This window comes from Sceloporus undulatus, chromosome 11 (assembly GCF_019175285.1).
Source record: "Sceloporus undulatus isolate JIND9_A2432 ecotype Alabama chromosome 11, SceUnd_v1.1, whole genome shotgun sequence".
Classification (NCBI taxonomy): domain Eukaryota; kingdom Metazoa; phylum Chordata; class Lepidosauria; order Squamata; family Phrynosomatidae; genus Sceloporus; species Sceloporus undulatus.
The window spans coordinates 2,826,598-2,853,937 of record NC_056532.1 but is presented as its reverse complement, the minus strand read 5'-3'; the positions used below and the strand labels follow the sequence as shown (position 1 = coordinate 2,853,937).

The 27,340-nt window shown below is 45.6% G+C and overlaps 1 protein-coding gene and 1 long non-coding RNA gene across 6 annotated transcripts in view; one reads left to right on the top strand and one right to left on the bottom strand.

The window, feature by feature from the left end:
• Positions 1–27,340, top strand: part of CUX1 (cut like homeobox 1) — a 254,604-nt gene that overhangs the window by 217,688 nt on the left and 9,576 nt on the right. For 4 of the 5 annotated variants that reach the window (XM_042442698.1, XM_042442696.1, XM_042442695.1 and 1 more), the window contains 3 exons: positions 4,209–4,397; positions 6,213–6,477; positions 6,967–8,408. The exons of the other annotated variant lie outside the window; for it this stretch is intronic. In XM_042442698.1, coding sequence (XP_042298632.1) covers positions 4,209–4,397; positions 6,213–6,477; positions 6,967–7,702 — 1,190 coding nt within the window. In that variant the 3' untranslated portion in view covers positions 7,703–8,408. Of the gene's footprint in view, positions 1–4,208; positions 4,398–6,212; positions 6,478–6,966; positions 8,409–27,340 lie in introns of those variants that run through there. 5 annotated transcript variants of the gene reach the window in all.
• Positions 3,285–26,332, bottom strand: LOC121917066. Its single transcript, XR_006100949.1, has 3 exons — positions 26,211–26,332; positions 4,185–4,366; positions 3,285–3,522 (listed from the first exon to the last, which is right to left on the bottom strand). It is a non-coding gene; the product is annotated as an uncharacterized LOC121917066 (long non-coding RNA).

The window sequence follows — 27,340 nt, the reverse complement described above, 5'->3', positions numbered from 1 at the left end:
CTGAAGAGTTATTTCCTTCTTTATTGCTGCCTGATCCAAAATATCCATCCAACTATTATTCAGAGATATAGCCGTGTTAGTCTTGTAAAATCTTGTAGCACTCTTTGTGACTAAGTCGAAGAAAGAAGTTGGCAGCATGAGCTTTCCTAGACTCAAGTCTGCTTCTGCAGATGCATATAGAAGAAGTAGATTTGAGTCTTAGGAAAGCTCATAGCATAGAGGGCCTTTCTAAGAAATAAGAGACCACAATATGCCAGTGTATTGTATGTCGAGAGATCTTATAGCACCTTTGCGACTCACTGAAAGATGAAAGTTGGCAGCATGAGCTTTCCTAGACTTCATCTACTTCCTCAGATAATCTAAGAAAGCGCATGCTGCCCACTTCTTTCTTTCAGTGAGTCTCAAAGGTCCTGCAAGATCTCTCCACTTACTGGTTCTTCAGACTAACACGGCTATATCTTTTAATTCTAAGCTTAAAGTTGTCTTCTTTCTGTCCTGGGAAGACACCTGCGATCAGGACATGCAAGAAATACGGGATCTTTCATGCCAATCCGTCGCCATGCGCTGCTTACACATGATAGTTGGTTTGTTTTATTTACATCTTGTCTTTTGGCACAGGAAGTAAACCTGAGTTGAAACACCCAATCTAAAAGAAGGGAGTAAAATCTCTTATTCTAAAATCCACCAGCGCACTGGTGATGGTGGCGCATCCCGAGTGTTAGAGCTGCCACCTGGTCTTATTTGCATGCTTCTGTAGGATGAGTGATCAGCCTTAAACTGAACAGCCGGAAACCTGTTACCTCCTTGTTGTAGTTTAATAAAAGCTTAAGGTTCCTGGGGTAATGCCTTGTGCTCTTAGTGCTACTTTGGGACTCGGTTGCAGAACTCCAACCCTGTCTCTCAGCAGTGGAAGTGTGCTGGTAAATGCATTCTAAGATGGTGGCAGTAAGCATTGGCAGGATAGCGTGCGCAATGTTTTGGCAGCAGTCTGGGGACCCGCATTAGAAAGTGTTTCTTCACATAGACCTGGAGAACTCGCTGCCACTGTGATGGCTGCTTTCTCGAGATGACTTTGGAAGGAGATTAGCGATAGCATGTACATTTCCCTACCCCTTAATAGTGAACTCAGCACTGTCTAAATGGTTTACAGTCTGTACACCAGTTGTCCCCATTTTACCGACTTACGAAAGGATGGACGGCTGAGTCAACCTTGGAGCCCTGGGATCGAACTCACAACCTTGTGGCTGCAGGACTGGCATTTGACCACTGCCTATGGATCAGATAACTTCATGGATACGGAGAGATCTAGTTCCAGCAGGGGCATGGATTTCTAGGGTCCCATTTTTTCAGGGAAAGTAGGACCCAGATCTTCAGCTCTTAGTTAGGATGATGTAAATGGAGCTACTGTACTAGGTTTAGCGCAAACTTTGCTCCTCCAGATGTTTTGGACTTCATCTCCCAGAATTCCTAACCATTGGCCAAGATGGCTGGGGCTTCTAGGAGTTGACGTCCAAAACACCTGGAAGACTAAAGTTTGGGGATCGCTGGTTTAGAGGGAAAGTAGCCCTGGGTCTGGTGGCTGGGCTCAAACAGTGGGAAGGATTGTTGGTTTCTTGTGGACTTCTCTGGGACATCATTTCAGTTGTTGTTGGAAATCAAGATATTGACTTTGGACCAGCGATTCCCAAACTTTGGTCCTCCAGGTGTTTTGGACTTCATCTCCCAGAATTCCTGACTGTTGGCCAAGCTGGCTGGGGCTTCTGGGAGTTGAAGTCCAAAACACCCGGAGGACCAAAGTTTGGGAAACGCTGCTTTCAATGGACCTTCAGTGTGAACCAAACAGGCTCTTTGTAAGCTCTTACAGGATTTAAAAAGCAAGCCAGTCCAAGGCAACGATTTCCAGGGGAAGTACAGCAGCCTTTTTTCCTTGCGTAGAAGAGACTGTGGCTGAAATAACAAGTAGATGGAGGGGAAAGGATGGGCGCTGGGGAAGGAGAGGTGCCTTTTCATTGCTCCTCTGGCTGGAGTGAACTCTGCAATGCCTCAGGAGCAATGCCCCATCAAGTCGTAGGGAGTGCGCATGGGAAAGGTTGGCCAATAAAGGCAGGCGGAAGCAGCAGCTTTCGTAATTCGTATGTTGCAAAATTTGTCTGACTTATGAGTTCCCAGTCTGAACACTGGAACTCAAGGCAGAGAGAATCGATCACTGGGAAACCCTTCCTTTAAGGGAAGGGGAAAGCTACTCAGTGTTCCCCTCTTTCCCAATAATACTAAGAGCCCCCTTCTGCTCACAGTCTCCAAACCCTTCCCATTGAAAAGAAGGCATTGGCGTCTGCGTTGAGGAGCAGGGAGGCCAGGCAGAGCGCCTGGGTCATTGATTGAATGGTTTCGATTAGCTTAATGGAACGGAGCTGTTACAGAGCCCGACTGTGGCGCGGGTCGAGCGAGCATCTGCTGCGCACTTGAGTGGCGGGAGCCAGCTATGGGAACACGGGTCGGAAATTGTTTCAGTCTGCTGCGAGTCTTTGTTTCCATTATCTCCGTTGTAAGGTCCTCACCTTGAGCAGCAGGCAGTGCTCCCGGCCGGGGAATCAATCCCATCATCGTCTTCCCAGGGAAAGCGGGAACTCACTGGCTTGGAAAGCACTAGAAGGGGAGGCTCCACGCAACCGAGTGACTAGATGTCTTTTTGGTAGAAATGCCCACTTTGTACATCTGCTCTTGAATTTGCCCCAGAGGGAGATCGCATTTGGGTGTAGCTCATTTGGATTGAATTGCCGGCGAGGTTCAGGGATTCTTTAGCGCATGAGTGGTTGGGCCTTGAAGTCTATGGGGATGGCAAGGATGATGTGGGCCTAAATTTCAGTTCCTCTCGAGGCATAGAAAGAAATGCAATACACCGGGCTCTTAGTATCCACTGGGGTTTGGTTCCAGGATAACAAAATGCTCAAGTCCCAGGATATACATTGGATGCTCAAGTCCCATGATATACAGTGGCCAAGTAAAATGGTGACCCTTATATAAAATGGCAAAATTAACATTTGCTTTTTGGATTTGACAATTTTTTCAAAGTGTGGATGCTTGAATCCATGAATTAAAAATCAGTGGATGCTGAGGGTTGACTGTATAGGGCATTTGCTACTGCAATTGGTCCGCAATGTAAAGCTCCCAGGTTGGTCAGACTGGCATACATGCCCTGCCAGTTTCTTGCCCTTTTTTGGCCAACGCAACAGGTCTGTTTTTCCTGTGGCAAGAAACCTCACACATCCCAAGAGAGAAGAGTATCCATTTATTTACTTAGATCCCACTTTTCAGTTAGAGCATGCAAAGGGGCTCAAAACATAGATGCTCATTTTTAGACCAGTTGTATCTTGGATTTCCATGCAGTGGCCTTTCCGCATGGAGGTCCATGTGGTGGTTTCACAGAATCTCATGGGTGGAAAACAAGTCTGCTACGGATCAGGAAGACATGAGGAAGGAGATAGGCAGCCATGTAATGAGTGTTACATTTTGTCAATGGCACTATAAGAAAAAAATGATATTAATAAATAATAAGGATAAAAGTAATGGATCTAGATATTGTCCCATGAATTGGAGATCTGTCTGATGTTAGATCAGTAATTCAAATGCACCCCAATTAAGCAATAAGACACACACAGGTGGGTGTCCTACTGTTTCACAGCCAAACATCTCCCCGCATTTGGTGATAACCTTAATGATAACCTTCGGGTCTGCAAAGGGTGGCATGGGAGGCAACACTGGCACAGTCCCCAGCTGTTTAGATCTTCAAGGAGGAGATCAGAGCCTAAAGTGACTCCAAACAGAATCATGACTTCCTAGCAAAAATCGAGACTTCTCTGTATTCCGGTGTCATGAGTTGGGAAACACATGTGCATAAATATACACACACCTTCCTTTATAAAGAGAGATAAGAAGTGTGTCTTGTAGTCCTCTGCCTGATGGAGTGGCTGGCCAAATTTTATGTGGGAGAGCATGCGAAGATAGGATTGCCCCTTCAATGTGACGTAGTGCACTTCTTTTAGAAGCTTTTAGAACAGCTATTAATAGGTTTCAAGGGGTTGCCCACTTCTCTTAGCTACTATTGCCACTTCCCATTGTACTTATGTTGCTCCCATCCCCTTCTCCTTTATTTGCCTCGCCTTTCCTCCCCAGCACAAACTCACTTTGCAATATGGGTTTCTTTGCAGGTCAGCGTCTGTTTGGGGAGACGATCCTGGGACTGACGCAAGGCTCGGTCTCCGACCTCCTCGCTCGCCCCAAGCCCTGGCACAAGCTGAGCCTGAAGGGCCGGGAGCCGTTCGTCCGCATGCAGCTCTGGCTCAACGATCCCAACAACGTGGAGAAGCTGATGGACATGAAGCGCATGGAGAAGAAAGGTAAGTTCCAACACACAGGGCACACAAACACTGTAAATATGTGTATGGTTTATAAAGTATACCTGGCCGAGTGTGGTGTCATGTTTTGGGTGTTGTACTTATGGCAGCCCTAAGTATCATAGCAAGTTTTGTTCAGAAGAGGTTTGCCCTTGCCTTCTCCTGAGGCTGAGAGGATGTGACTTGCCTAAGGTGGGTTTCATGGCTGAGCAGGGAATCGAACCCAGGGTCTCCAAAGTCATAGTCCAGCATTCAAACCACTATGCCATGTTGGCGCCTCACTTCTTCTTAGTTTGAAATACATGAAAGCCCATGCTAAAATAAGTCAGATAATCTTAAAAGTGCTGCTGTATTCCTCTCTCTCACCACGCCAACAATGAAAGGTTTACATGTATATATGCAGCAGCAGATCCAAAGCATACCACACCACTCTTCATTCAGTTTCCTTGTCACATCATTATTATTATTTGGGGGAGACTTTGTTAACCTTCAGGCACTAGGATAGTTATTGCGTTGCATATCTGCATGTGGCTATTTACACCGTGCTGAGAAGATGTTGCATTGCAGTCACACAGTGTTATGCTCAATGAGTGTCATGTAAAGCCATGACTGTTGTTTCCAACTCTTTAAGTAACCATGTTGAAGAATGACATACATTGGCATTGTGTATTCTGCAACAAAACATCCCTCGGAGGGTACAAAAACAGCCCATCCCAGTGCCTGACGGTGCAACATCTGAAAAGACAACATCCATGAAACACACTTCTGTTTGAAAGGTACACATGAGTTAACCTTGGCTCCTTCTTTGGTCAAGAGGCTTCCTTTCATGCTTTCTAAAATGAAGTGGACATGATTCATGCAGTATAGAGAACTAAATAAGACTTCTAAGATGCCCGTGGAAAAGACACAAAGGAATCTGGTAGCACGACTGAGACATTTCCAGAACACATTTTTATGAACTTATGGACAGCTGGGGAGTAGTGGGGAGCATGAAATGCAATGGGAGTGCAAACTGTGTTGGTGTGGTTCTAAGTACAGTCGTAAAGAGTGGTTATAACCACACAAGTTCTGCAGAAAAGCACAGGTAAAGCATTTGTCTAGTGGATTGTTATGGACAGGCACTCATGACTAGAGAGACGTCGGGTGGCAGAGCTCCTGCATTGGCACACAGAAGCTCTCCAGTTTCCATCCCTGTCCTCTGAAGTTAAAAATATCAGAGGAAGGAGCAGGAGGATTGGGGGGTGGATGGGTCCTTTCCCGGTTCTCCAAAATGGGATGTCTGAATTGCCCCCCTTCGTATACTACAGCTGAGAAGAGAACAGGTTATGCTGACCCAACCAATGCCTCATGCGCAGGTTTCCAGGTGGAGATGCTATTATTCCCCAGGCTCCAGGCGCCCTCTTGTGGTCAAAACCATGAGCTGCTGGTTCAGAATATCTATCTAGTAGTGCGATGATGCCCAACCTTGAGCCCTCCCTTTGTTTTGGACTTCTGCTCCCAGAAGCTCCAGCCAATAAGGCCAACAGTCAGGAATTGTGAGAGCTGAAGTCCAAAACATCTGGAGGACCGAAGGGTGGGGCAATGGAAGGAGCAAGCCAGCAAAAGACACCCCAGACACACTTTTGTGTGACCCCTTCAGCACTTCACAGATGGCTGAGAAAGATCCTTTTGCAGGGCTCAGTGAACAAACAATCTCACTTTGGGTAGACAGACAGCTAGATACAGCCATTGGCTTACAAAACCATCCTTTCATACCTATCCCGTTGGTTGGTTTGGCCTCTCCAGTGACCCTGTCCCCCCTTGCTTTTTGTCTTTCAGCGTACATGAAACGGCGGCACAGCTCAGTCAGTGACAGCCAGCCTTCGGAGTCAACTTCATCCGGGATCGACTACAGCCAAGGGGCCAGTCCGCAAGCGCAGCACCAGCTGAAGAAGCCCCGGGTCGTCTTGGCCCCGGAAGAGAAGGAAGCTCTGAAGCGCGCCTATCAGCAGAAGCCATACCCATCACCAAAAACCATTGAGGAACTCGCCACGCAGCTCAACTTGAAGACCAGCACCGTCATTAACTGGTTCCACAATTACAGGTAAATGGTGCTCGTGGGTCAGAAGCGCCTCTCCTTCCCTGATCAACTAGGAGTGGAGGTTAATTGACAAAAGCCATAGTTTGGAAAGTCCCTTTTAACACCGTGCTGAATGGATTTCGCTATTTTACTGCCACAAGATAAGGTGAGGACTGCTGTTTTAGACGACTTTGGAAACGGATTAGTAGACCAATGTGTAAAGGAGGTAGAAGTCAAAGATGTAGCAGTGTCAGTCTGTAGAATCAGTACGTAGAGAGATCTTGTAGCATCTGTGAGGCTGAAAGAAAGAAGTTGGCAGCATGAGCTTTCGTAGACTTTAGTTATGGTGGGGGGTCACCACAACATGAGCATCTGAATTAATGGCTTGCGGCATTAGGAAGGTTGAGAACCACTGCCCTAAGGGATTCTATTTCAGCGTGTTGTGTCCATTTCACTTGTGTCATTTGGATCCAACTACATGCACCCCTTGTATTCTTCTCTTCTTTTCTCTAGATCTCGCATTCGTCGGGAGCTGTTTATTGAGGAAATCCAAGCGGGGGGCCAGGGCCAGGTTGGGGCCAGCGACTCTCCTTCGGCTCGAAGCAGCCGGGCGGTTCACAGCTCCGAAGGAGACAGTTGCGATGGGGTGGACGCGGACGGCCCGCCCGACGGAAAGCAAGGGGGCCTGGAAAGCGACGAGTACAGCAATGCAACCACAAAGTCTCAGGGAGGACGAGCAGCGTCGGCTTTCGAAGCGGGGGAAGAGGCACTGCGAGACGCCGGATCTTCGGAGAAGACGGAGACATTCCAGCCGGGAACGGAGAGCCGGGAAGACACTGACGACGAGGGCCGGCTCAAAGCGCCGCGCCAGAGTCCTCTGCCTGGCTGTCGACATTCAGGAGAAACTCTGGGGCCCACGCCAAACTGTGCTCCGGAAGAGGATGATGCCTCTACCTCAACGGCCTCCACCTCAGTCCTTCCGGGGGAGAGCTTGTGCAAGTCCAAGGAGGAGAGCGTGGAGAGGATTCCCATTGTGCCAAGTACCAGTTCCACGCTGTCCGCCGGCGCTCAGAAAGCCAACTCCCTGGAGAGTTTGTTTGGCTTCTCGGACGCGTCGGCGTCGTCGGCGTGCTCCAAGAACGCCCGGGACAACACGCTGAGGAAAAAGAAGGCTGCAAACTTGAACAGCATAATCCACCGCTTGGAGAAGGCTGCGAGTCGAGAGGAGCCTGTGGAATGGGAGTTTTGAGATTAAGCTCACCCAACTCCTTTCCGGAGCTTGGGGAAGTTAAAAACTTGGACCTCTTACTGGTTTGAATTCAATGTCCCGCACTTAACCGCCCTGCAGGCCACGGGGCCAAAACGCCATAGGCCAAGGTGCATATATACAGAACGAAAGGAGCGTTTCAGCCCGGTTTTATGTTTTGTGCTTTTTTTGAGGAAGAGAAACTGAGAAAAACAAATCATGGTTGTAGTCCAGCTTTTTTGTACCCTGAAGTGTTTCTATGAATTGCCCTAAAGTGATTTCCACCGTTTCTGGGGAAGAAAAAAACACAAAAACTCACACAGCTTTTGCCTTCTGCCCTCCTCCTCTTTGGTGCGGGCCTTAAAACAGATGTATACAGAAAAGAGAAACCCACGTTATTTAAAAGGGGGGCTTTTTAATCCGCCATCTAATGGCTCAGACAGAGCGATAATAATAATAATAATAATGCGCGATTGAAACGAAAACGGAGAAAAACAAAAAAGACGGGAGGGGAGGGTGGCTTTTTTTTGAAGAGAGATAAGAGAATAAGGTGTTTTTTGTAGCCGTTCAGTTGCCACTAAGAGATTGCACAGTCCGCCCGACTCTAAACACACTAGTTTGAATTCCTAAATATTTTCAAGAAAGTAAAAAAAGAAAGAATATTGTTTGAAACTTGGGGTTTAAAGAGAGAGAGAGAGAGAGAGAGAGAGAGAGAGAAAATAACCACATTTACTCCACGTATTTTTTAATGAAAACAAAACAAAAAAAGTCACATCAGGAAAAAAATGACCTTTTAATTTGTGGTAGCTGGTTTTCAGTGTTTTTTGGGTTTTTGTTTCTTCTTGTAAAGTGAACTAGAAAACAAAAAAAATATTGACTCGTAGTGCACATCGTTTCATAGCTTTAACCGGTTCTGGTCTCTTTAATGGGCCGGGATTTGTTTAATACACTCCATTTTAGGCCAAATCAGGACAGAAAAAGAAGAAGAAGAATTGTCGTTCTGAAATCTAGGGATTTTGTAATCTGCTTTTTAACCTCTTAACCACGAAGCACGCGGATCAGACCTCATTTCTAGGAGGCGCGGGAGACAGCTTGGAATCGGGGATGTACTGGATCGGTTCAGTCCGACTGTCCTTTTATGCCAGCCTTGCAAACGCAAAGTCCGGACGAGTCCTCAACCCGCTTAAAAACGACACATCCCTGCATTAATCCTATGTGCCCCGTAAGAAAAAAGAAACACCGGTTTTGGAAAGAAAACCCGGACTTAGCTGGTCCCGGGGCAATGCGGCGGGTGGCATCAAAAGTCCGCACTGTGCGTTTTGGTTGGCAAGAAGGATAGAAGAGTCCAGCTAATATCATTTTGGAAAAGAGGGAGTTGCGTTTTGCAATGGGAAGCACTTAGGACAGTCTTCCCCAGCCTGGCGCCCTCAGATATATTGGATTGCAGGGCCCATCATCCCCAACCAGCATGCCCAGCGCTTGTAGTCCAACGTATCTGAAGGGCACACGGTGGGGACGTCTGCCATGCCTTCGGTCGCACTCACTTGCCACTGAGATAGAATCGGGCCTCTTTGTACCCGATCTCTCTTTAATATCCTTAAGTAGTTACTTACTGACTGTAGTCCCACAGCAAGCACTGATTTCTAATTTTCTATACTACTCAGTTGTGGGAACAATCTTTAATATATATCTATTATTTTCCCCCTCTGAACCAAAAGAGCACATGGCATTTGATCCTCTGACAAAACTCCGAACCAAAACGCTCGCGAAAAATCGCCGCACCCGTCGCAATCCTCCCGCCGTAGGTTGCGGCGAGCTGCGACGGCCGATCAAAAGTACCAAGTCGCATTTCCAAGTTGTCTCCGACTCCTCCGGTTGTCTATGTGTATATGCGTGAGCATAGCGGCGTGTGGAGGGATGCGTGTGGGTTGCGCGCGTGGGGGAGTGCGTGTCTTGCGTGTGTGCGTGTGCGGTTTTATACGTCTGTATTTTCTTACGTACTTTGTGCACACATAAAGAGTGCATTACTGCCACCTTTTTCCAATAAGCTGTTTTATCAGTTATGGCTTCTACCGTTTTCCGCTGATTTAGACTCCTTTATTGCCATATCTTTAAAACTAACGATAGATGATTTCGGTATATATATTTTTTTTGCTTATTTATAGGTGCTGTATTTTATTATCTGATTATTAGGAAGGGATGAAAGGGGGCAAATACTCTTTTAGAGGGATAGACTGCCGGCAGTATTGGGTATAATTTACAAGATGTAGTTGTCATACTGTATATTATTGACAGACAAATTTCTTTTTGTTTGTTCATTTTGGGGGTTTCTTGTTTTGTTTTGTTTTGTTTTTTGTGTACCACGGAAAACTTTCGTCTTAGGTCAATATCGTTTTATGACACTTTAATGGTGCGTTCAGTGCTTCTTACGTTCTACTTAATAACTTACTTTATGCTACGGAGGGGGTCAGGAGGAGAGGCGTTCTGATTCAAAGGGGTTCCCAACACGACAGCTCAATGTGCTTGTATTAATTGGTAATTATTATTAATATTATTATTTTATTGTCGTCGTTCTCATCGTTGTTGTTATTATAATTATTATTGGACTGTAAGATGTGAAACCACCTTCCTTGCATGGATTTTTGGGGAAAGGAAATTACGTGTTTTACAGTCTCTCCAGTGTGTGACCGGAGCACTTAGTTCAATCCTCACCCGTTCTAAGAGTGCAGTAGCTTTAAACTAACGTAAATGCCTTTTCATGGCCCAAAACAAAGGCTCTAGGAGGCTGGAAGGCAGGTTTTCTTGTACCACTTCTCGCTCATACCGATTTTTATAAGTTCATGACTACTATGGGGATCTGGAAGTTAGCGACCGAGGCATACAAAATGCTCCTGGCTCGTGCCATCGTGACGCGAGGAGGCAAATGTCCAACAAAAGATGGCTGTTCTGAGAATCGTAGTGACATAGAAAGCTCACCTTTGCCTGCAGAATAGCTAGCAAATTCAAGATCTCTAGTGCCGAAGTGTGATGCAATTCTCCCGACGGCTTGGCCGCAATCTCCCTTTCAGAGCAGAGTAACTTCCGGTTGTATCACGTACGTGACGCCCGTAGATCGCCATCTCCAGCATATCGCCGAAACGTTATATGGTGGTGGACAGGGCTTAAGAATACGAGGTAGGTCTGTTTAGCCAACGGGGAAAACTCATTTCCTTGGTATAGCAGGAAGTACCTCCTATGCGCAGGTCTCCATTTTGTCACGGCCTTCGAGAGAACTTGCTGTACTTCTATCGGAACAAGCTTTCTATGCAGGCGAGGGATGTCTTTCTTGCCTTTAGCGTTTATATTTTTTCTTTGCCGTTCAGTTTCCGTCGTCCCAAATAGTGGCCAGAATGTTCGATGCGGTCAGATATTAATGAAAACCTTCCTCCGCGCGTCTTAACTGCCTCTGCCCATGCTTTCCATAACTAACAAGACAGTCATTGCTAACACAACTCAGGGCAGGCCCTAGCCTAGTGTTCTGGTTCTGCCCACCATCCGGAAAAGCAATATTGAAGTGCCTTGATTAAATAAATGAATAAATAAATAGCATTTGACTTCTCTCTCTCGTACTTTTGCCACCGCCATCAAGCATATGTGGATCGTATTGTACAAATCACATACTCCGAGTTTTCTTTTTTCCTCCAAGGTAGGGTGTACCTACTCGCCAAAGCGGATCTGTATTCTTTCTTTCTTGCCAGGAGCATCGTTTGCTTGTTTTGAACACATGGCCCGTTGCAGGACTAAGGCACGGTTAGACCAAATCAAAGATGGTACCACTCTGCCCTCGGCTGCAAAATTTGAATCAGGAAAATGCTCGAGATTTCAGCATACTTGGCACTTTACGGAGATGTCTCGGGTCCCTTCGTCACTTCTTGGTGAGGATAGGCCAGAAAAGCTACCACTGGGAAAATAAATTGGGTTAGCACCTTTCCCCCCTAAAGATATACTCCGAATGTCTTTGACAAGGCATGTGAGTTAGTGTTTCTAGTGCGGTCTTGCCAGTTTAAAAACCACCTTGCTGGTTGGCTTTGGGTCCCACCATTTGAAGTCAAGTTTTCAATGTTTCCAGCTCTATCAGAAGGGCTCAAATCTTTGCCAGCAAACGCATGAGCCAACAGTAGTTAATGTGATGAAATCCTATGAAGAGACGATGCCTTCAGCAGATGTTCACTGTTGTGTAGAGCTGGCAGACCTATGCCTGGACCACTTTTTGAAGCTGTACTTCTGGAGCAGATGCTGCAATGTGATATAGTCCATCTGAAGTGGGTTTCATGGAATCCCATTTTCCTCTACAGGGAGAGAGACGCTGAAGGAGATAGCCGCTCTGTGATGAATAGGCAAGAAGGCCCACGATTCAGATGTTCCCATCGGACACAGTTGACAATGAGCATTGGAGAAAGATTCACTTTGCCACTCTGAACACGGCAGCTTTCCATAGAACCACAGAGTTGGAAGACACCCCAGTGCATGACCTCCATCTTCATCCTCTCTCCAGCCCTTTTGTGAAGACATATTTGTGAGAACCCACCACCTCTAGGCAGTTGGTCCCATTGCCAAACACTCTTAAGCAACAAGAAGTTCCTTCTAAGGTTCAGTTGAAACATATCTGCCTCTTAACTTGAAGCCATTAGACCTGGCCCTATCATCTGGGGCAGCAGAGAACAAACCTGCCCCCTTCTCTCTTGCAAATATCTAAGGAGGGAATCATATCACCCCTCCGTCTTCTCTTCACCAGGTTTAACAGGCCCAACTCCTTATATGTTTCCTCCATACCTTTGTCAACCTTAGAACGTGGTTAGCATGGGAGCAGAGTGTCATAATCTACACCAGAAATCGTTGTGCATGTGTTTACTTTTCCAGATTATGTTGACTGTTACGACTTGTGTTGAGTGGAGTCGAGAGCTCCACCGCCACACATTCTCCATCTCTAGCATCTGAGGGAGTAGGTGCGAGTCTACAAAAGCTCATGCTCTCAACTTCTTTCCTTCAGTTGGGCTCAAATGTGCTACAGGGTCCCTTGGCGCATATCGATCTCTAGTCCTGGTTAGGGTGACACCTTCCATTCTTGGCCTATGAAGGAAAAAGGCCTTGCGCGTCTTCTCAAAAGTAAGCGCCAGTGGTTTCGGTGGGACTTTCTTCCCAGTATGCTAGCCTTAATCCCAAGAGCTGAAGAGGAGCCTTGGCCTTTTCCCACCATCTTGTGATGTCTCTCACCTCTTCTCTTGACTCTGGCTTCAGGGACTAACTGCGACTTCCAAGTAAATTTAACCTCAAAGTGGTTTGCAACCTTTCGAACGGTCAAGCTGGTTTGCCTATGCAGAAGAAGGCGCATCAGCTTGTTATTCAAGCTGGAAACTTGGTGAGAGAACATAGATAAATACTGTAAGATTGTCAGTTGGAACATGGCTCTTGATGGTAATGATAGTGGGACTAAGAGTTGTTTGCTTGAATTGAGTAAGTTCATCGATCCACGGCACTTAAAGAACCCCAAACATTGAACAAAGGAACCGTTGCAGTAAAGCATACTTAGAACCCCCAACTTTGTGCATAAAGCATCATCTAAAGCCATGGTTGATTCAGGTGTTGGGTTTTACATCATGACTTGGAGAGATCCAATATTGAACAGCGCAGTCACAGTTTCCATGCGTGTTGCTGTTGGGAAAGAAATTGTTTCCGAAATTCACAGAGTAGATCTCGCTCTTGCACCAAGTTCCAAAAAGAAAAGAAATGCACAAGGAAGCTCCTGTTCTTCCTTTTAGCCGGTTTGGAAGGTGACATTTCCCAGGCTTATCAGAGTAGATGAGGCAAGGGCACTATCCAGAGCGCATCTTGAGATGCTCAAAAGATGGAAGAGCCCAGTATGTTTTGTCCTGTGGCTTCTTTTGTCAGCCAACAGCTTGATGGGGTCCTGAAACAAACCCAGGTTTTCCTATTCATCCCATCTTTTGAGCATCTTGAGCAGCGGTCTCTATTTATTCTGTGGACTGTCAATGTGAAAGGACTAAAATCTAATGACATAATCCAAGGGACATCTAGTTTAGCCTCCTGCCATGCAGAAATACACAGCTGAAACGTTCTTGAAAGTTGCCCACCTAATCTCTGTTTAAAGACCCTCAAAAGAGCATTTTGCCACCCTCTGAGGTAGATTCTGCTGTCGAATAAAAGAAACTCTTCTAGATGTTTAGGTGAATCTCTTTCGTTGTAATTTGAATTCATGTTCTAGTCTCTGAAGCAGCAGAAAACAAGCTTTCTCCATCTTCTACACGACCTTCTCTTGAAAGAGGTCTATCCTGTCACCTCTCAGTCTTATCTTCTCCAGGCTAAACATGCCCAGCTCCATCATAAGGCTTGGTTTCCAGACCTTTGGACATCTTGGTCATCTGCCTCTGGGCCCATTCTCCTTGAGCAGACATCTCTTGAAGGTAGACTACTTGGAGCCTTTGACATGCCGCCTTCGGGAAATCTAGGTATCAGGGCCAAGCCTCTTGGTTTGGGGCCTTGTAGAAACGCGTCTTCCAGTCACAGAACAACCCCTTCAGATCTCATGCTTGTAAGTTGCACGGGAAGAGTAACAGTCAACCCAAAGATGAGGATGGTGTGGTTGTGGAAGCAGTCATTGCTAACCCAAGCAGGCAGGTGAGACCTGTTAGCAGTACTTCACTTAGAATCAGTGCAAATGGCTCTCCTCCTGCTTGGCTTTGGCTCCAGCCATTGCCTCCTGCATGGAGCTGAACCTCTTGGATCATCGCTTCCTTCAGGGACCATGCTAGGTAAGCCACTCTCCATTGCTTCATCTGGATATTAGCAGTGCTTCCACATTGAGAAGGCAATTTCACCATCTCTTGCTGAGTTTGGTTTCGAGAGAAAGGGCCATCAAACACCGTTGTGACCGTTGCTACCTCAGCATTTGCTCTACTCTTCTAGCAGAGTACGACTCGGTCTTTTCATCCCAGTCTTTCTTTCTTTCTTTCTTTCAGCTCTGCAGCTTCTCAGTCGCTAGCGCTTTTCCTTGTGCGCACTACTAAGTACAAAAACTGCGTGGAAACAATCTATTGTTGGGTTGTTGTTTTTTAAGATACACCGGTGCACCCCGATTTTTACAGATTCCAGGTGTTTTTAATACGATCCTCCGTGATTGTGATTTCAGTGTTTTTAAATTCGTTGAACCGGTAGGTTTTCGTAAAACCAACGTTGCGCGTAATACACAAAAAAGGGGTTGAAGTGAGGATATGGTTTGCAATGCAACTATTGCTATGGCTCAGGTGAGCAAGAGCTTCCCTTCGCTTTTAGTTCCTGCTTTATGAGATTATGAGTTTTATGAGATTATAAGATTGTGAGTCGATCCTATGAGAAGACGTTCATGAGCGAGTAGCAGTTCTCAGAAGCCAACCTGAGTATCACTCCAATAGTTAGATCTGGTCTAGGGTTAACGTGGTTTAGGTGGATTTGCGTAGCCATCGTTTTCACATTGAACAATATTGTTGGCTTTCCTTTTTGGACTGGCTGGGAGAAGAAGGTCTTAGGTTAGACACCACTCCCAAATCTGTGTAATGTATGTGTAGATTTATATTTGGAGATATCTGGACGGAGGTTGTAGAAAATGTGACACTTAACCTGGGAGAAGACCCCACTAAACTCAGTAGTAGCCAACACTAGAGCATGCTCAAAGGAGTCTGTGTTTCTTGGTCCTTCATACAGAGGTTCCCAACCTTTGGTTCTCCATTTGTTCTGGACTTCATCTCCCAGAATCCCCTTCCAACTTGGCCAACGGTCAGGAATTATAAAGAACTTGAAGTCCAAAACATCTGGAGGACCAAAGGTTGAGGACCACTGCTTTCAAAGATGCTTACAATCAGGCCTAAAAGAGAGGCCAAGATATTCAAATCCTGGGTGGTTTTCATAATGAATCTAATCTAATAAATCCCAGTAGACATAAAAAAGCAGGTTTGAAGAAACCAAAGCAGCACTAAATAGTAACTAGGTTGCAGTTTACGTGGGAATGGGAGCATGAGTCCGGTGCGTGGGATGGGGACCCGCATGCGTTTACGGTTTCCAGAGCAATAATGTCTTCTTTCATTCGGTGTCATTTTGGCCAGCTTCCTAGATAGATCTTTCTGCCAAGATACTCAGGTATCTTTAAAGGAGATGCTTTAACCGATAGTGAACTGGTGAAATGCACGGATGGCCATTTAACTGGTTTGGGAAACCAGTGTCGCTTTTAGAGGTCTTTTCAGGAGTAAAAGCAACACTCTCAAAGAAATCCTATGTGTAAATATGTTTCTGTTGACCAGATTACCTCCGAATTCGTTAAAAGAATACACACTTCCGTAGCGTATTTTACTAGTGGTCTGCAAGGAAAGCTACATCGTCTAAATTCATTTCCGCCAGGCTCCTCTTCGTAGTAATTCTCAGTCATGCTGGGCTTTATTTGAGAGTTTCTCTTAGATGAAATTTTGTTTGATGGCTTGCTCCCTTTTCAAAGTCTGACTACATTGGCTTTTGACTTGGAGAGCTTAGAGCAACTTCTATTTCTGAGGGTCTTTTCTTTCTTTCTAAAGGAAAAGTCACAAAGCCTTTCTGTCTCTTCTCTTCTCTCTCGATGGGAGACCGTCTTAAAGCACAAGTGAGCTGGATTCCAGGTTATGTTAGAGAATAATTGTACCTGTTTCCCAAAAACCCAATGCCTGGCATGCGCGATGGACTCAGAACCGGACGTTTCGGTTGTCGGATCGCTCTTGATCTTTGGAAAGCACTTAAGGCGTACGTAAAACTCTTTGTGCAATAGGAGGGAACCAACCGTTCTGTTTGTCAAAACGTGGAGCATTTAACACCAGCAATGGAGATCTTCTCAGTCTTTGGGATTCTGGACTTCACAATGGCAAACGCTTTGCTTGTTTGTAGTCAAGTGGAAGCAACACTGGGTGGGCGCACACAACTGTTTACTACACCGTGTGTAGATCAGTGGTTTCCCAGCCTTCGGTCCTCTGGGTGTTTTGGACCTCAGCCTCCTAGAAGACCTAGCCAACTTGGCCAAAAGTCAGGAACCCTGGGAGCTGAAGTCCTAAACCTCTGGAGGACCAAAGTTTGGGAAGCACATAGTATGGACTCACTCGGCAATAAGGTTGTTATGTATGTTGCTTCATCACGGTTTGGGTGTTTTTATGATGCAGTGAGAAGTCCATTCAAATTCTCCTTCATCCGCATCGGCCCAACTTCAGAAGCGAACCCTTGTGCCCCATGGTTTAGTTTCCTCTTGGTAAACAGTCCTCTTCCGTTCTCTTGCACTTGTTGCCCATAATAAAGCCACACATTCATGGAGTAGAAGGATAGTAAGTTGGAGTGGTAGATTGTAACGTCTCAACCTTCCTCCACCCATTGCAGACGTATTCAAAAATGTGTTACGTAGCAACTGTTCTGTCCAAAGAAGAACATGGCAAGAAAGGAGGGAGGTATGGCTTGAACATAGTTAATGCACAATTGTCAGAGATCTGATAGATCAGGCATTCTCTTTCTCTCTCTCTCTTATTCACACATAGAAGAATCCTCTCTAGATACAAAGAAATCTCTTATCACTCCTCCTCCATCCGCCTTAAAAGGCCCCGATATCTCTTGCTTTCACATTTTTGGGGTCATTCCGGTTGCGTTGGGTCTTGCTCAAAACACACCGAACACCTCAACTCTTCTGCCTCTTTGATCAATATTGGCACTTAGGTGTAACCTTTGTTGTTGTTGTTGTTGTTCTGATTTTTAAAATCATCTGTTTTCCAAGCATATCTCTTTGTTAGTTTCGCACAAACCTTGGGCCTTTTGGAATGAGATTATTTCCCCCCCTCAAAGTGCTTTCCAGAGCTTCCTGCATAACCTTCCAAGGGCTCTGCCCTGGCGCATATCTATGAGTAGTGTACTCATTGGCGCAGCCCACGGATGGGGCATCATGCCCTTGGGCTGGCCAACCAGGCCCATATCATTCCATTGTATATTTTGGGAGTCTTTGTAAATGTGTATAAATGGGTTTTATTTAAATCTTATTCCGCCTCGGGGTTTTAGGAGGATGAACGAATCCAGGATAGAAGTTGCTTGAAGCCTCCTTGAGCCTGTGGGATCGGTCCATGAAGAGACATTTTCCCTTCCTATCTCCTCTCCCCCCAAATGTGTTGTATTTCAAGAGTAAGGCTCATCTGAAAGAGACTATGTTCCTCTTTAACTTGCGTAATTTCAGTTGCAAGGCCGTCTTTTGGGAGACGATCCCGTTGTCCATGAATCTGTGGTTCAACAGGGAGCATGTCCCTAGAGTGGTGCCTCACCTTTTGGTGGCGATGGGTGGAATCGATGCTTCTTGCGTCTTAAAAATGCAAAGCACCTTCTTCTCTTCCCTCCATCTGCTCTGCACTGGTCCTCCTTTTTGTTTTTCCTCATTGATTTATGCAGTACTCCAAGCTTACGGAGACGCTGGTCGAAGGAAGAGAGAGGTCTTGGCATTCGCAGAGGGTGCAAAATGTTCTGACTCGAGCTGTGGCTAAAGAGGAACCCATCCGTTCCAACTAGAATTTGCTTCTAACACAAGGGATATTGAACCCAAAGGCTTTCATGGCCAGCATCCATAGTTTTTTGTGGGGTTTTCGGGCTATGTGGCCATGTTCTAGAAAAGTTTATTGCTGACGTTTCGCCAGCATGTGTGGCTTTGGCATCTTCAGAGAATGTACCCCACTCTCTTCCATGCCGGCATTCTCTGAAGATGCACAGATGCTGGTCAAACATCAGGAATAAACTCTTCTAGAACGTAAACCCATAAAAAACTATATCGATCCATGTTTTCCTTCTTTTGGAACTGGGTGAACGTTCAATCCTACAACTAGGGCCTTAATAAGTGGACATGGACAAAATGGAGACCATCTCTGCTTCCATTTCTCCAGATGTTGTTGGACCGTGGCTCCTTCCGTCCCTCGCCGTTGTCCATGCTGGCTGGGGCAGATGAGAATTGCAATCCAGCAGCATCTGGAAGGTTGCGTTTTCCCCATCTTAAGTCATCATGAAGCCTAAATGTGGCCCTGTCCTCTTGTCACAGTACAAGAAGAAACCAGACAAGGTTGTGGTACCTTCTAGGTAGGTTTGCCTCCTTATTGGAATGGGTAACTTCTGCGGCTCTTTCTTGGTGTATTGGCCAACTACGAATATGTAGGAGGTTGAGTTTTGTTTTGAACGAAGCGCTGTCTGCTGTACGGTGGGTTGGAGGGGACATCTTCTGTGGCGAGAGAGAGCAGCTTATGCAAAAGCAAGAGGAGACGAAAAGTTGCTGCAAAAAAGGAAGGAAGGAATCATATTTTGGTTTAAATGTGCTTGCAAGGGACACCGAGTTGCAAGCATATTGGCCTCTTGGGGAGGGTGGGCATTGGGCTCCAAGGTGGGCATTGGGTGCAATCCACCGGTGGCTTCGGTTTGAAAACTAATAGGCGTTGGGGATCCTTCGAACCATTTCTGGGGGACGAGGAGGAGTTCTTAGTGGATTGCAACCCCACTTTATTTCTCCCCTTGTTTGAACCGGGTGTTGGGGAGGGGAGGCTCAAGGAAGGTCCGCTTGCAAAGCAGTGAGATTTGGGGAGAGGTTTCCGTGTGCTTGTTTTGCTCTCTTCTCCAAACAGTCTATGCATTTTCCAGCGTCGAAAGCCGTTCTCTGCCGCCGCCTTCGCACCCCGGACGAAACAGGCACCGTGTCTTTTTGCCGTCTCCGAACCATGCTCCGAGAATGTTGTGTGTGCAAATTTGGACCTTGAAATCCAAAGTCAATGGCAACCGACCTTTACGTTTGCTTCCCTGACGTCCCTTTTCTCACACACACACACATATATATATATCCACATATATATATATCTGTGTGTGTGTATATAATTTTAAGTCCAGGGCAGAGTTGTCCCGGAAGGTTTTGCGCACCCGGTTCCCGCCGGAACCGAAGCGTCTGCGCAAAGCCTTTTCCCGTCGGACGACGCTCTGAAGATGATTTTTAATTTTTAACTTTTAATTTTATATCTTTCTTTTTTTTATGTTTGCATTTGTGCAATAACTACTTGCCATTTTATCGGGCTCAACCTTTGGACTCGCCCTGACTACTACTACTACTACTAAGACAGCACAAAAATATAAATGAACTCGAAACACAAAAAGAATTAAGGTGTATTTTTTTTCCTGAGAATATTTTCTTTCTAGAAAGAAGAAGAAAAAGGATAAGCTCCGTTTTAAACTCCCCTTTTTTCCGCGTACTTGTGGTGTCCCGACATTTTTAGCAGTATTTTATAAATATATATATATATATATAAATATAAATAGATATATATATATTATTTTTTTTCCTTGTAACGCACTAAGTCTTAGATGTTTTTAGAAAGCTCGTTTTCTTATATTCACAATCACCGACTTCAACGGAAAGAAATACCCTCACGGAGACCCCGATCGACCAAAAATGATGACAAAACAAGAGTGTTGTTTTCCGTTTTCTTATTTTGTACCAAGTCGCTTTGAAAGAAAGCCCCTCCGCATTGTGTTGCTGTGATTTCATCTTTTGTAACGTTTTTATTTCTTGTTCAGAAGTTTTATTAAGAGAATTAAAGTTTTATATGGTTGGCGGCGGCGAAGAGCGGGGGAGCGCGCCTTCCGTCGGTGGAAGCGGCGCCTCCTCCGCGCCTCGGGTTAGCCATACGATGTATGTTCTCAGCACTGTACAACAGTTCCCTATATGATATGGAGAAGCAATATCACTGTACGAAAAACTCTCACACGATGTATTATTATTATTCACTAGCACCCTAGGTGTGATAATTGAAGTAAATATCTTTTATACAAACACGACAACGCGTGGGGCGTCTTTTTCTTGGGACAGACCTGAACCCGGAAGCAGCAAACGTTTTGGTCTCGGCGGTGTGCAAACGTGGCCTCCACACCGTACGCCTCAGGGTTCAAATGTTATATCTGATGTTGAATATTGTATATACACTCATCACTCCATATTTGTGGCTTTGATATTTGCGGGTTTGACTAATATGTTCTCTCTAGGGATATCTAGGTCCTCCAGTGCAACTCTATGGTCACATGTAACTAAAAGTTGCACCAAAAGACCTGGAGATCCCTAGAGAGAATGCTCTACTAGGCCTTTGTGGCTCCTCCAGTGCAACTCTGTGGTCAACATTAACTAAAAGTTGCACCAAAAGACCTAGAGATTCCTAGAGAGAATACTCTACTAGGCCTTTGTGGCTCCTCCAGGGCAATTCTATGGTCAGTGTCTGTCGGATGTTGACCACAGAGTTGCGCTGGAGGACCTAGAGATTCCTAGAGAGGATACTCTACTAGGCCTTTGTAGCTCCTCCAGGGCAGTTCTATGGTCAGTGTCTGTCGGATGATGACCACAGAGTCACACTGAAAGACCTAGAGATTCCTAGAGAGGTGTCCTCTCAGGTAAAACCATGGTGTTTTTGTTACTTGGGGTTTTTCCATATTCACGGGGTCTTGTGCCCCTAAAAAGAATATGGAGGGTCAAGCGTGTGTATAAATGCTTTTCTTAAGAACCAAAGAGTGCAACGTTTGGAGCAAAACCTATCCAGGTAGGTGTCTGTCTAGATGTATATGATCTGGCATAGTGTAGCGGTTTGAGCTGTAACAGCATGACTCTGGAGACCAGGGTTCGAATCCTTGCTCGGCCACGAAACCCACTGGGTGCCCTTGGGCAATAATAAGTCACACTCTCTCAGCCTCAGGAAAAAGTCCTCTCAACAAATATGGCCAGGAAAACCACATAAAAGGTTTAGCTTAGGGTATCCAAAAGGGGAGAAGCTGCTTGAAGGCACACAACAACAACAACAACAACAACAACAAATCCAGGTAAGGTCTGTTCTAAGTATTTTGGCTCAAGCTTGCTCTTATGATCTCTCCTAAAGTCCTTACCTACCTTACTCTTTCCCATTGCCACCCATTTGAAGGACGCACAATTCATGATAGCTTCCAAACATACGTCTTGCCATTGACTGCGTATGACTTCTCTGCCCTTGATGTTGTTGCGTTGTTCAGTTGCATGCTTTACACTCCATGAGTGGTTTTAACAACTGCATTCTAGTAGTTTAAATGACTTCAAAATGATCTATTATTTAAATCCCCAAACTCTGCGCTTAGAGGGATTTTGGACTCCAGCTCCCAGAATCCCAGGCCATTGGCTGACATGGCTGAGGCTTCTGGGAGATGAAGTCCAAAATCTCTTAAAGGGCACAGTTTGGGGACCACAGCTATACATGATCTATTATATTAAATAATAATAATGATAATAATAATAATAAATTTTTATTTATATCCAGCCTCTTCCCTTTCGGGGATTGAGGCAAGTATCAACAGAAATTAATACGCTGCAAAATAAATTATTTAAAATGCATGCTCTATTATTTAATTTAAATAATTTAATTAAATAAATTTAATAATTCGATTTAATAATTAAAATAGTTAGAAATAATATAAAATTAAAAATTAATTAAATAAATAATTAAGGTAAATAATTTTAATTTAAATCTTATTATTTAAATCTGTGGTCCCTAAACTGCTCTTTAAGGGATTAATATTTAATTTAAATAATTAATTTAATTTAAATAATCTATAATTTAAATCAGTGGTCCCCAAACTCTGTTCTTTAAGGGATTATTATTTAATTAAAATAATTAAATTAAATAATAATTAAAATGAAGAATTAAAAATTAAATTATATAATTAATTTAATTTAAATGATCTATAAATCAGTGATCCCCACACTCTGCTCTTTAAGGGAATTTTGGACTTCGTCTCCCAGAATCCCAAGCCATTGGCCATCACTGTATTCTTCTTGCCCCCTCCCCTCCTGTATTTTGGCTGAGGCTCCTGGGAGCTGAAGTCCAAAAGCACTTCAAGAGCACAGACAGGGTTCAGACTCTGCTCTTTTTAAGAGCTTTTGGAGGACTTCAGCTCCCAGAAGCCTCAGCCATGCAGGCTATTAGCCTGGGCTTCTGGGAGCTGAAGTCCAAAAGCCCTTTAAAAGGCACAGTTTGGAGGCTGTTGCAGTATAAGGTCTTTTTTTGGGGGGGGGTCTTTGTCATGTTTGAGGGTGCAGCTGCAGCAGTCCCTGGAGTCTTAAGGAGCTTTTGGACTCCATCTCCCAGAAGCCTCGGCTGTGTAAGCCGACAGCTTTTGGGAACTGGAGTCCAAAAGCCCTTCATGAGCACAGCAGAGTTTGTAGTGTGTCTCTGTTATGCTTCAAGGCTCTTAAAGGCTTTGGGACTTCACTTCCCAGAAGCCTCAGCCATAGGGCCCTATGGCTGAGGCTTCTGGGAGATGAAGTCCAAAACCCCTTAAAGAACAGAAGAATATCAGCAACCTCTCAACCCTTTCTGTGCTCTTGAAGGGCTTTTGGACTTCAGCTCCCAGAAGCCCAGGCTATTGGCTTATGTAGCTGAGGCTTCTGGGAGGTGAAGTCCTCCAGAAGCACTCAAAAAGCAGAGTCAGGGGGCCACCGTGGTTGCAGTTTAAAGGCCCTATATCTGTGCTCTTTCTAAGGGCTTTTGGATTTCATTTCCCAGAAGCATCAGCCATAGGGCCCTATGGCTGAGGCTTCTGGGAAATGAAGTCCAAAACCAGTTTGTGGGGGGACGATAAAGACCCTAAGTATTATACGCTCAAGCGTCATACTTCAAACCACAAAGCTATGCAATAATATGTTACTAGTGGCCACACGAGGTCACATGAGGTCATAGAAGGTCAATTGAGGTCACCAACTCTTCCTCCTGCACTCGTCAAAGGTCATCTGATGTCACAAAAGGTCATCCGAGGTCCTACACCCGTTAAAGGTCAAACGAGTTTACAAAGGTCACCTGAGGTCACGAGCTGGTTATATGCCCTTCCTGAGGGTCACCCGAGGTCGCAAAGGTCACCCGAGGTCATGCTAGGGCACAAGGCCTAGGTGCTACTACAGCTGCCTATTCCCCAGATATATTGTCCTACTCTGGACTTTTGAAACACAAATCACACACACATATACTGAGTCTGAAACCCCAAAAAAGCCATTTTGTTACAAATATGCATCTGACAAATGACAACAACAACAAAAAGATTTACAACGAGTCACAGACAACAGAAAAGGAGAGTCGGGCATTATGGAAAAGCAACACCATCTGTACAGACAACGTACACACTACAGTATTTCTATGCTGTTTGAGTATCACAAAACAAAGAAATCAGGTAAAATTATTGTTGTTATTCCTTATGTATTCTATTTTTCTTTTAAGGATGCTCTAACACATCATCCACATATCCAAGCATCACTTATTCAGTGGTCCACATATTCTGCCATCCTCATATTCACATATTCTATCAATCATATGTTCACATGTTCTACATGGGATTGATTGTGTGATTATGTGATTGATAGAATATGTGAATACTGTATGTGATTGACAGGATATGAGACAATGCGATTGATAGATAGGATAGGACAGGACAAGAAAGGACAAGGTAGTATAGGACAGGACAGGGTATGTCAATGGCATATTGGATTGTAGACTATGTGGAGGGTAGAATATGTGGTTGCTTTTCTTATCTGGGGCTCTTCCACTTTCACAGGAGCCCTGTGCCCCTATCCCCCAGCGAATGGGGAGGGTCCATTGCAGTACTATAAATCCATGCATATGTATTTAGCAATATAGATCAGTTATTAGAAAATGTATTACCAAAATAGTTCCTTTGTACACATACACAGCCAGCCCTTTCCTCCTCCCAAAGCTCAATCGGTCCCATCCTTTGCAAGCTGAGTCCCTGCTTTCTTCCCTTTCTTTCTATTTCTCCTCCTCCTTATCTTTGGATTTTGGGTCTCCTTCTCTTTGGCCCCAAATGGTGGCTGAGACGGCTTCTTTGCCGGAGGACCCAACTCCGACGCCTGGCCCTCCTCTCCTCCTTCTCCTCCATTCTTCTTGTTTCTTCTTCTTCCCCGCAGGGGTGGCGTTGACTGCGCCCACAACTGTCTCTCTGCCGCCAGGTTCTTGCGTATCTTTGTGGCTGGCGTTTTCCCTACTTTTTCCACAGGCCTATCACATCTCTAGCCTTGGAGATGCCTCACCCACAGGTTGGCCATGGGTTGGGGACAACGCAAGGGCAGTTAACAACAACAACAGCAACAACAACAACCACCACCACAAACTCACCAAGAGTCTGAATCTGACTTGGCATCCACAGGGGTCTTTGAGGCATGGTTATTGGAGAGTAATTTCCCAGCGCTTGGAGACCTTTACAGGCACTTACTAGGCAAGTAAATGGCTTGCCGTAATTTAGTTAACATTTGGGGCATCCTCTGCCACACACACACATGCCCCAGGGATGCCCACCTGCCTGCCCTTGGGAAGCAATGCCCAAGCTTTGCTGATCCTGCCTTTTCCCGAAGTGACCGCTCTTGGCACCGCCACCAACCCTGGTGGCGCCACTGCTTCGGAGGCAGCCTTGCCCCACCTTTGGTGCACCAGATGTTTTGGGACTCCAGCGGTCAGGGTCCAAAATATCTGGAGGAACTAAGGTTGAGAGAACCCCCGTTCTAAGGGGCTCAGGTACAAAGGGAGGTTTAGTTGGCATCTTCACAGAAAAGGCTAGCAAAGACCAGTAAGAGGCTGGTATAGCCCAGAGGTCACCATTACTCACCAAGGTCTTTGGCAGCTGGATTCCCAGAAGCACCAATGGTCAGGGAGCTGGAGCTCAAAACATTGCCATCAAGTAGGCTTTGACTCAGGACCTCCAAGACCTCCTCCTGGTATTCACAGCCATGATCTTCAGGCTCAGACCCCACAAACTCTTTAAACACTGGATTGTCATTACCATGGAGCTGTGTTTTCCCATCATCTGTCCAGGGAGTTGGACAGGAAGGCCCTTGAGGTCGCTTCCAACCCCATGACTCTATGAAAGTATGACAGCCTCACTTTAGTCCTTGTGGCTTCTAGGGCATGTTCAGGCTGGATTTGCGCTGGAATCATTTGTCTTTTCTGAAGCCGATGGCATCCGTACGACTCTCGCTCGACACATTTGAAATTAGATGATTCCCTTCCCGTCGGCTTGGAGGGCCCAAGACTGAGAACTAACTCAAGCCAAGGTCCCGGATTTGCCCTTGGGAAGCCCTCTAGTTTGCTCTTTCGGTCACTTTTCTGTCACCAAAAAGGGACACAGGTTTGTGGGAGGGAAATGTAGGCCACGAAACCCACTGGGTGTCTTTGGGCAAGTCACACTCTCTCAGCCTCAGAGGATGGCAATGGCAAGAACATGCCAAGACACCTCCAGAATTGCCTTAGGGTCGCCATAAGTCAGAAATGACTTGAAGGCACACAACAACAACAACAACAACATGTGGCATACTGATACAGTGGCATTAACTTCAAGCTGAGGAGTAAGTACTAGAGGCAGAATCATACTCCATCTCACCCTTGGTGCGGAGACTTACCGGACATCTTGTGGGACCGGTCTTCAATCCAGTGTCTCGGTGGGCAATTATTTGTGGGTGGGTGTCCTCCAGGTCCTCCTGTGCATCTCCATCTTAAAATCAGACTTGAATTCACAGCCCTTTTGAAGAGAGAGAGAGAGAAGGGTCAGTTATGCGCATCCGCCGCAAGCCATTGCAACAAAAACATAGCATCCTGATTCAAAGCTACAGTTTTGTACGGTCTGGAAGCCAACGACGCCGATACAAAACGCAACACAAAATGTACCCAAAGTTATATAAGGTCTGGACTCTGAAAACCATGCTCAAGTCTTGTTTTAACAGCAGCCACTATGAATGTTGTCACCGTATGATTTTGCTGAAAGAAAGGATCCATAAAAGGCATAGAGGCCAAGAGAGCAGGGATCAGTTCCTTTGTCAGATCTCTTACCCAAAAGGCCAGACTAGTGGCATTTCTTATGGAATGGGGCCATCTTGTGGCTCGGTTGCTGCCATGCAACCTGTTGGGCATTTAATGTTTGGTCCGTTGTGACTTCACAATTTAATGGTACAGAATATGGCAGCCCGGCTGGTCACTGGCGTATCCAGGACCAGCCACATAACACCTGTACTTAAAGATCTACATTGGCTGCCCGTTCGCTTCCGAGCTCAATATAAGGCGTTGGTTATCACCTATAAAGCCCTAAATGGCTTGGGCCCAGGTTTCCTAAAGGACCGCCTCTCCCCGTACAATCCGCCTCGCACCCTCAGAACATCTGGGCAGCAACTGCTGAAGGCGCCTGGGGCTAAGCGCGCTTCTACGTCTAGAAGGGCTTTTTCTATAGCTGCCCCAGCCCTTTGGAACACGCTGCCCATTGAGCTCCGCTCATCTACCACCCTGGCCCAATTTAGGAAGGATCTTAAGACCTTCCTATTTAAGCAGGCATTCCCCGACTAAGATCCTGTGGGCCTCCCCTCCTCTTCCGTGGCCATGAGGAAGGGCGACGGGGCTTTTATTCCTGTTTTTAGTTTTCTGTGACTGTGTTTACTGTTTTTAATTGTATCTGCGTGCACTTGATGCACTTTTGTAAGCCGCCCTGATCTATTTGGAAGGGCGGGGTAAAAATAAATTTTATTATTATTATTATTAATGT